The following is a 9,809-nucleotide window of genomic DNA, read 5'->3' as shown; positions in this document are numbered from 1 at the left end:
TAAATATCGAAAGAAAATGAATCTGTTTAGATATTTACACTCAAAGTTGTTTGTCTCCCTGGCAACAAAACATAAACTGTTCATTAGCAATATGGCTTACGCTCTTAGACATCCGCCCTCGATGGTGCTATCTGTGTCAACAACTTATTCGTTTCTCGTATAATGTCACGTATCCGAGGTTTACCGGACAGTCTTAATAATAAAAACAGCGCTGCTTTATCAGAAAATGTAAAATGGTCTAGTGCTCTACCAGTTCGTAAAGCATAGTTATTCGTCCAATGAGTTGAGTTCAGAAAATTTATTGAGGCGAACAAAAAAAAAAGGAAAAGTATTTTTATCTCTGTAGCAACGGGCTTGATTTGAGAAACATAGCAATATCGGTGAAAGGCAACCATAATGCAGTTCTAAAATAACACTTTCCTGATAAGGCTGTTTGGCGAAAAGTAACAACAAAAATCAAATTCTGGGGCACTGTACAAATTCTGGGACACATTTCCTAAAACGATTTAGGACCCAAACGTCAAAAGTTACAAGTTTATTCTCTCCGGAATCTATGGCATTGCGTCTTGTTGTTATTTATCTTGTGAATCGAGCATTCGAGTGATTCTAAAATTAAAGAAAATTTAGGGTGATAATATTACGCTTCAGGATACACTGAGTTGCGTTCCAATGTTGCTTACCAATATCAATAGCTATTTGACATGTCAGCGTCGGAACTATAAATTGCGAAGCAGAGAACGAATGCATTAGTGTTACACAGACTCTGCAGAAGCAGGATCGACCAGACGAAAAATGATTACCAGAGTATTATTTCTCCTGTGTTTCGTTGCTCTTCTGCAGCCGCATTGGGGTCTTCCTTTGCCGGTGCCCGACGGTAAGGTTTCTAATTTCTTTTTAGTATTCATCTTCAACGCCTACTTTAATTTTAGGCTTCTATCCTTTGTACATTGTACAAACTTAAACATTTAAGTTTAAATTCCTTTTTTTACATTGTTAGCGCTTTCGTCTTTTAGTCACGCAATTGTTGCGATGATTAAAAATCTTTTCGATTGAATAAATCTTTTCATTTGTTGAAAAAGAAAAACTGATGTTGTTATCGCTAGCTCTTTTTTTTTAACTCCCTTAAACTCTAGTTCTGGTAGCATCCATTTGTGAATAAAACTAATTTCATTAAAAATAATTTCATTAAAACGCTATTCCAATTCGAGTCAAAAACGGGCTATGGCTTTAATTGCTTTCTCCTCCTTCGAGTTCTAATTTATAGCGCCGTATATTGATCCGCTGACGGACATACTCCGAGCACTTGCTTTTTCAGATCTGCGTTCTGTTTCACAATAGCTGCTGAATTGGTCCTACTGTAATATGCGGTTTATGTGTCTTCGATAAGCGAAAAAGAGCATGATTATGCTTTATTTGCACGTCAAAGGGTGATTCTAGAATATATTTGACAATAAAAACGCTTCCAATAGTAATACAACCACTCAAAAATGAAATACGAGTTCCCCTCCTAATACGTTTTTTGTTCCACAGAGGGGAGTAAACCCGATGGAAATGACATCGAAGCATTTGAAGTAGAGAGCGTGGAGGTTAGCGTCAATGAGGTCAGCGTTGAAGGCTTGAACAGTGATGCAGATGATTCAGATAATGACTCCGATAACGGAGGTAAGGAAAATAATAGAAATATTAAATAAATACGTTACTTAAAAGGGATCTATGGCAAATTCTGAAGGGAATTTTCCAAAGAATGCCTCAGTATAACCGATTTTGACAAACATAACTCCGTGACTTAAGCCCTTTTGGATGTTGCATCGCATGGAATCGATTCATTTTAGACAATAAATATCGATGTCAAAGATAGTGTTGATTTCATTTTGCAGAGTTAAATATTTTTTATTACTGTTAATATTGATTGTGTCACTTCACTACAAATACAAAAACACCAGGTTTTCATTACAAAGAGTTTGTTTTCTAAAAAATGCAACTTTCTCTGAGAATTTTTAGTTGATGTTTAGAAATGGTTAAGACGATTTACTGGACAATTAGATCTTTTGGACGGGCGGAATTACGTAGCGAACGTGTAAACGACAATATAATATCAGATAAATGTGTACCATATAAGGCGACAATGGATTCCTCCCATTTTCACATGTTAGCTGCAAGCTGTGCTGTAATAACTACTTGAAACAAATATCTTCCTATAACGTTACACTTCTCGTGTGCCAATTCTGCTCGGTCTTAAGCATGGATGTACACAAGACCTCTAGTATAATTCTTAGCTCCTTGTCGAGAAACAATCTTAGTTTTGCCGCTATGCTTCGTGAAAAAGCTGAAAAAGTAGTGATTGACTTGTGGCATTTTTTTTCACGCGCCTATTGAAAAAACTTTTCCTCGTTTTCTAACGAGTAAACGTTTAAAAGAACTATAAATGCTCTGGAAGCACGAACCGTACAGAGAGAGTTTTCAAAGCTTTTTTAAAGACGCTCGCGCAAAAAGAAATTCTAGTCTAAAATCAAACTTTTAATTGATAGATTTTTTTATTCTTTTGCGAAACATCGATAATCGTTAACAAAAGTAATCAACTGAACACAAAAGTAGGGGGCACCGACCATTCATGAGAGTAAACTGCAAGAGAAGCTAACGGACGGTTACACACCGTATATGTTTTTAGAAAGTTTCATTGGCGTACGCGCTCGACACATTACGTGGCGTGACGTTGCGATATGAATAAAGTGCGCAGTAAGAATGCGCATAGACAAATTGCACGAACTTCCTTAAATTCTTCGAAACTGTCATAAGTGTTTCTATAAACCGATCACAACAACAAGAAAATGTCCAATTCTTTCAAAATACTGCGATAAAAAGGAGGAAAAGAGTGCGATCATCAAAACGTCAATTCTCTTTGCTTGCACGATCAATATGTCAACAGCTCGTGTTTACTTCTAAAACTGCCAAATAATCTTAAGCATGATCATCCTAATAATTGCTTCTTCATTGTGTCAAAAGATAAATGCATACGTAACGTAACAAATTTTTAAGGAAGGTATCAAATAAATTAAATAATCTCCTAAAAGAAAGGAAAACAAGGGATAAGATTTTTTCAGCTATGCTCGTCATGCTCTTTGTACATTCCAGTGCCTTAAAATAAAAAAAAATTCTTTATCCCGAATAACCAATCACTGATCGAAACATCGACTAGTATCCCTAGTGCCTCATTTATTTACCGTTCTCCTTGAGATTGTTTTTACTATGGCTTATTAATACTAAGTAACCAAGTCCAAGGATGACAAAATTGGAAAGCTGCATCACAAACGTCTGAGAACCATACAATAATAGCCAGTCTCTAATCCCGTTAACGACTGCAGTACCACAAAAGAAATTTTTTAAAGTGATGGAAAAGACATCTTTTCCTGATTGAAGAGTAAATGAGTAAATCTTTGATACTTTACTCAAAGTTCTGTACGATAAAGGTTAGACAAGAACATTTCCAAAAATATAACGCGAAGTACCGTTAACTTGGCGATTTTGTGCAGTAAAAAAGGAAACCCCTAAGAGTTTATTTTAGAGCTGCATTATGAAGCACATTATTTTTAAACGAATTTTAAAATATTTCTTTAGATCAAGATAGTGGTGATGGCAATGGTGATAACAGCGGAGACGAAAGAACATTTCCAAAAATATAACGCGAAGTACCGTTAACTTGGCGATTTTGTGCAGTAAAAAAGGAAACCCCTAAGAGTTTATTTTAGAGCTGCATTATGAAGCACATTATTTTTAAACGAATTTTAAAATATTTCTTTAGATCAAGATAGTGGTGATGACAATGGAGATAGCGATGGTGATGACGGTGACGATGACCGTGGTGATGACAACAATGATGACGGTGGCAATGACAGTGGTGAAAACGACGGTGAAGATAGTGGCGATGACGGTGGCGATGGCAGTGGTGATAACGATGTTGACGACAACGGCGATGACAACGACGGTGAAGACAGTGGTGATAACGATGGTGATGACAGTGGTGACGGTGACGATGAGAGTGGTGATAACGAACTAGATGACGGTGGTGATGACAGTGGTGAAAACGATGATGATGACGGTGGCGATAACGATGGTAATGACGGTGGCGATGACAGTGGTGATAACGATGATGATGACGGTGGTGATAACGATGGTAATGACGGTGGCGATGAAAGTGGTGATAACGATGATGATGACGGTGGCGATAACGATGGTAATGACGGTGGCGATGACAGTGGTGATAACGATGATGATGACAGTGGTGAGAACGATGGTAATGACAGTGACGATGACAGTGGTGATAACGATGATGCTGACAGTGGTGAAAACGAAGGTGATGACGGTGACGATGACAGTGGTGAAAACGATGGTGATGACGGTGACGATGACAGTGGTGAAAACGATGGTGATGACGGTGGCGACGACAGTGGTGAAAACGATGGCGAAAACGAAGGTGATGACGGTGGCGATGACAGTGGTGAAAACGAAGGTGATGACGGTGGCGATGACAGTGGTGAAAACGAAGGTGATGACGGTGGCGATGACAGTGGTGAAAACGAAGGTGATGACGGTGGCGATGACAGTGGCGAAAACGAAGGTGATGACGGTGGCGATGACAGTGGCGAAAACGAAGGTGATGACGGTGGCGATGACAGTGGCGAAAACGAAGGTGATGACGGTGGCGATGACAGCGGCGAAAACGAAGGTGATGACGGTGGCGATGACAGTGGCGAAAACGAAGGTGATGACGGTGGCGATGACAGTGGCGAAAACGAAGGTGATGACGGTGGCGATGACAGTGGTGAAAACGAAGGTGATGACGGTGGCGATGACAGTGGCGAAAACGATGGTGATGACGGTGGCGATGACAGTGGCGAAAACGAAGGTGATGACGGTGGCGATGACAGTGGTGAAAACGATGGTGATGACGGTGGCGATGACAGTGGTGAAAACGATGGCGATGACGGTGGCGATGACAGTGGTGAAAACGAAGGTGATGACGGTGGCGATGACAGTGGCGAAAACGAAGGTGATGACGGTGGTGAAGACAGTGGTGAAAACGAAGGTGATGACGGTGGCGATGACAGTGGCGAAAACGAAGGTGATGACGGTGGCGATGACAGTGGTGAAAACGATGGTGATGACGGTGGCGATGACAGTGGTGAAAACGAAGGTGATGACGGTGGTGAAGAAAGTGGTGAAAACGAAGGTGATGACGGTGGCGATGACAGTGGCGAAAACGAAGGTGATGACGGTGGCGATGACAGTGGTGAAAACGAAGGTGATGACGGTGGTGAAGACAGTGGTGAAAACGATGGTGATGACGGTGGCGATGACAGTGGCGAAAACGAAGTTGATGACGGTGGCGAAGACAGTGACGAAAACGAAGGTGATGACGGTGGTGAAGACAGCGGCGAAAACGAAGGTGATGACGGTGGCGATGACAGTGGCGAAAACGAAAGTGATGACGGTGGCGATGACAGTGGCGAAAACGAAGGTGATGACGGTGGCGATGACAGTGGTGATAACGAAGGTGATGACGGTGGCGATGACAGTGGCGAAAACGAAGGTGATGACGGTGGCGATGACAGTGGCGAAAACGAAGGTGATGACGGTGGCGAAGACAGTGGCGAAAACGAAGGTGATGACGGTGGCGATGACAGTGGCGAAAACGAAGGTGATGACGGTGGCGATGACAGTGGCGAAAACGAAGGTGAGGACAGTGGCGATGACAGTGGTGAAAACGATGGCGATGACGATGGCGATGACAGTGGCGAAAACGAAGGTGATGACGGTGGCGATGACAGCGGCGAAAACGATGGTGATGACGGTGGCAATGACAGCGGCGAAAACGAAGGTGATGACGGTGGCGATGACAGCGGCGAAAACGAAGGTGATGACGGTGGCGATGACAGTGGCGAAAACGAAGGTGATGACGGTGGCGATGACAGTGGCGAAAACGAAGGTGATGACGGTGGCGATGACAGCGGCGAAAACGAAGGTGATGACGGTGGTGAAGACAGCGGCGAAAACGAAGGTGATGACGGTGGCGATGACAGTGGCGAAAACGAAGGTGATGACGGTGGCGATGACAGTGGCGAAAACGAAGGTGATGACGGTGGCGATGACAGCGGCGAAAACGAAGGTGAGGACGGTGGCGATGACAGTGGTGAAAACGAAGGTGATGACGGTGGTGATGACAGTGGTGATAACGAGGGTGATGACGGTGGTGAAGACAGTGGCGAAAACGAAGGTGATGACGGTGGCGATGACAGTGGCGAAAACGAAGGTGATGACGGTGGTGAAGACAGTGGCGAAAACGAAGGTGATGACGGTGGCGATGACAGTGGCGAAAACGAAGGTGATGACAGTGGCGATGACAGTGGTGAAAACGATGGCGATGACGATGGCGATGACAGTGGCGAAAACGAAGGTGATGACGGTGGCGATGACAGTGGCGAAAACGAAGATGATGACGGTGGCGATGACAGTGGCGAAAACGAAGGTGATGACGGTGGCGATGACAGCGGCGAAAACGAAGGTGATGACGGTGGCGATGACAGTGGCGAAAACGAAGGTGATGACGGTGGCGATGACAGTGGTGAAAACGAAGGCGATGACGGTGGCGATGACAGTGGCGAAAGCGAAGGTGATGACGGTGGCGATGACAGCGGCGAAAACGAAGGTGATGACGGTGGCGATGACAGTGGCGAAAACGAAGGTGAGGACAGTGGCGATGACAGTGGTGAAAACGATGGCGATGACGATGGCGATGACAGTGGCGAAAACGAAGGTGATGACGGTGGCGATGACAGCGGCGAAAACGATGGTGATGACGGTGGCAATGACAGCGGCGAAAACGAAGGTGATGACGGTGGCGATGACAGCGGCGAAAACGAAGGTGATGACGGTGGCGATGACAGTGGCGAAAACGAAGGTGATGACGGTGGCGATGACAGTGGCGAAAACGAAGGTGATGACGGTGGCGATGACAGCGGCGAAAACGAAGGTGATGACGGTGGTGAAGACAGCGGCGAAAACGAAGGTGATGACGGTGGCGATGACAGTGGCGAAAACGAAGGTGATGACGGTGGCGATGACAGTGGCGAAAACGAAGGTGATGACGGTGGCGATGACAGCGGCGAAAACGAAGGTGAGGACGGTGGCGATGACAGTGGTGAAAACGAAGGTGATGACGGTGGTGATGACAGTGGTGATAACGAGGGTGATGACGGTGGTGAAGACAGTGGCGAAAACGAAGGTGATGACGGTGGCGATGACAGTGGCGAAAACGAAGGTGATGACGGTGGTGAAGACAGTGGCGAAAACGAAGGTGATGACGGTGGCGATGACAGTGGCGAAAACGAAGGTGATGACGGTGGCGATGACAGTGGCGAAAACGAAGATGATGACGGTGGCGATGACAGTGGCGAAAACGAAGGTGATGACGGTGGCGATGACAGCGGCGAAAACGAAGGTGATGACGGTGGCGATGACAGTGGCGAAAACGAAGGTGATGACGGTGGCGATGACAGTGGTGAAAACGAAGGCGATGACGGTGGCGATGACAGTGGCGAAAGCGAAGGTGATGACGGTGGCGATGACAGCGGCGAAAACGAAGGTGATGACGGTGGCGATGACAGTGGCGAAAACGAAGGTGATGACGGTGGCGATGACAGTGGCGAAAACGAAGGTGATGACGGTGGTGAAGACAGCGGCGAAAACGAAGGTGATGACGGTGGTGAAGACAGTGGCGAAAACGAAGGTGATGAAGACAGCGGCGAAAACGAAGGTGATGACGGTGGCGATGACAGTGGCGAAAACGAAGGTGATGACGGTGGCGATGACAGTGGCGAAAACGAAGGTGATGACGGTGGTGAAGACAGTGGTGATAACGATGGTAATGGCAATGGCGATGACAGTGGTGATAACGATGGTGATGACGGTGGTGATGACAACGGCGAAAACGAAGGTGATGACGGTGGCGATGACAGTGGCGAAAACGAAGGTGATGACGGTGGCGATGACAGTGGTGATAACGATAATGATGGCAATGGCGATGACAGTGGTGATAACGATGGTGATGGTAATAGCGATGACAGCGGTGATAACGATGGTGATGACGGTGGCGATGAAAGTGGTGTCGAGGGAGATAATGAAGATACTGACGACAATGGCGATGCGGGAGACGACTCTGGGAATGGCGACGGAGATGATAATGACGACAACAATGACGACGGATACGGCCAAAAAGATATGGAAACCATTAAAGAGATGATCATAGATGCCATTAAAAATAGAGGTGATGATGCAGACAGCGACGATGACAACATAGCCGACTTGGTTAGAGAAGCTCAGATGAGGGGACTCAAGTCCTCCGCTGTTTCTCAAGCTGGTGGAAATATTTTGTATAGAAGTTTAAGCTTGCTGATATGCCTTTTATTTTTCCTATTATGAAACTGTCAAAGAGTTACAACGAGACTTTGAACAATTACACCAATAACTTTTTCTGCCATTGATACCAGTAGTTTAGAAAGAAAATCCCGAGAAAAAAATGGCAGAAAGAATGGCATAGAAGTCTCACGAGATTCGAGTTCTGTTCATTGTAATCGAAAAATTTGTATTAGAATTAAATATAGTTTTCAAAGAACTTTTACGAGACGACGATAATCACTTCAGATTTGACATGTTTGTAAATAGATGTAAATAGTAAGTCGAACGTTTGTCCGTTGTGCTGAACCATGTTATTCACCTGAATCTTCACCTACATTAGAAAGTGTGAAATGCAAAATCGTTGTATTTATTCTCCTATTTATATTAAATACCAGTAGAAGTTAAAGAAAGGTTCTTTGTAAACTGCATTTTAGCAATAGTGCGAGGGACACTTCATGCAACGAATCACTGCGAACGGAACACTAACTGCGAACAACGCAGGATGTAAGAAAAGCTTTTAAATTACAAGCCATGCACAGGCGATAAATTTACAAACTCCACGACTGCTCTTCAGCATTCCGAGTGTTCAACTTAATAAATGTGCTGGTATATATCTTCTATGTACTTTCAACGTTGATTACTATTGATTTATTAGAGAAAAAACGTGATAAAACGTGAACTTCTAGTAAATCAAATAACAGCAATTTAAAATTGCACCTCAAATTGGAAACAAATCTGGGGGGGAGGTGCTTGGGTTGGTTCTTGCTATGTGCCGCTGGCGTATATAGTCTATTATTTGGCAAATTATAGACCCATCTTAGTCACGTTTGTATGAATATAAAATTTTGCGATCCCAACTTAGTCACTTTCTGTTCATGCATCTACCTCTTAGACAATTTAACTCGGTCTTCTATTGTGCAACTGCTTAATGTTAATGTTGTTATTTCAAGAACACCGATTGCACTAAATACGATAACATTTTTACCGGGAATCCCTATATCGACTTGCCACAATTTTCTTACCGCCAAAATCTCGAAAACGTGCGACCCCATTCTAGTAACGTTCTTGAAAATGCAACCCCATTTTAGCCAATTGAGTAGTGACAGAAACCCATAAGGGTTGAAACGTGTAACTCCCTATGATTCGCATTGTACAAAGCGTTTGCACATTCGTTTACACTAAGTACCATATTTGGAAAATCACGAGAAACATTCAACCAATCAAAATTGCTATATTTGGATTAAATTCACAGCGCGCGCAAGCTCGCGCTCGATGGCGTAATCTTGTTTTTGAACAAGCTTGGTTGAATAAAGTTAAATTTGGTTAAATTCTCCTGTTTCATCGTCTTGAAGTAGTCT

The 9,809-nt window shown here is 44.0% G+C and overlaps 1 protein-coding gene across 4 annotated transcripts; it reads left to right on the top strand.

The window, feature by feature from the left end:
- Positions 1-716: 716 nt before the first annotated feature.
- LOC144657073 (uncharacterized) lies at positions 717-9,069 on the top strand. 4 transcript variants are annotated; one of them, XM_078517367.1, is made up of 7 exons: positions 717-874; positions 1,531-1,662; positions 3,800-5,731; positions 5,876-6,451; positions 6,704-6,811; positions 7,028-7,747; positions 7,811-9,069. In XM_078517367.1, exons 1-7 carry the CDS (start codon positions 793-795, stop codon positions 8,473-8,475), a joined length of 4,215 nt encoding a protein of 1,404 aa, XP_078373493.1. In that variant the 5' UTR covers positions 717-792; the 3' UTR covers positions 8,476-9,069. The 4 variants fall into 4 exon arrangements, with proteins under 4 accessions (XP_078373493.1, XP_078373495.1, XP_078373496.1 ...); XM_078517369.1 differs by lacking the exon at positions 6,704-6,811 and having other exon boundaries at positions 5,876-6,199; XM_078517370.1 differs by lacking the exon at positions 6,704-6,811 and having other exon boundaries at positions 5,876-6,379; positions 7,280-7,747.
- The last annotated feature ends 740 nt before the right edge of the window (positions 9,070-9,809 follow it).

This window comes from Oculina patagonica, chromosome 6 (assembly GCF_052425735.1).
Source record: "Oculina patagonica isolate OP01 chromosome 6, crgOcupat, whole genome shotgun sequence".
Taxonomy (NCBI): Eukaryota; Metazoa; Cnidaria; class Anthozoa; order Scleractinia; family Oculinidae; genus Oculina; species Oculina patagonica.
The sequence above is the reverse complement of the archived record's forward strand: the minus strand, read 5'-3'. Positions and strand labels throughout refer to the sequence as shown.

Excerpts from the sequence above, each read along its gene's own strand:
- LOC144657073 (XM_078517367.1), top strand. The coding sequence starts at position 793 with ATGATTACCAGAGTATTATTTCTCCTGTGTTTCGTTGCTCTTCTGCAG. Across the intron at positions 5,732-5,875 it reads TGACAGTGGCGAAAACGAAG|GTGATGACGGTGGCGATGAC; the intron begins GTGAGGACAGTG and ends GCGAAAACGAAG. Across the intron at positions 6,812-7,027 it reads TGACAGTGGCGAAAACGAAG|GTGATGACGGTGGTGAAGAC; the intron begins GTGATGACGGTG and ends GCGAAAACGAAG.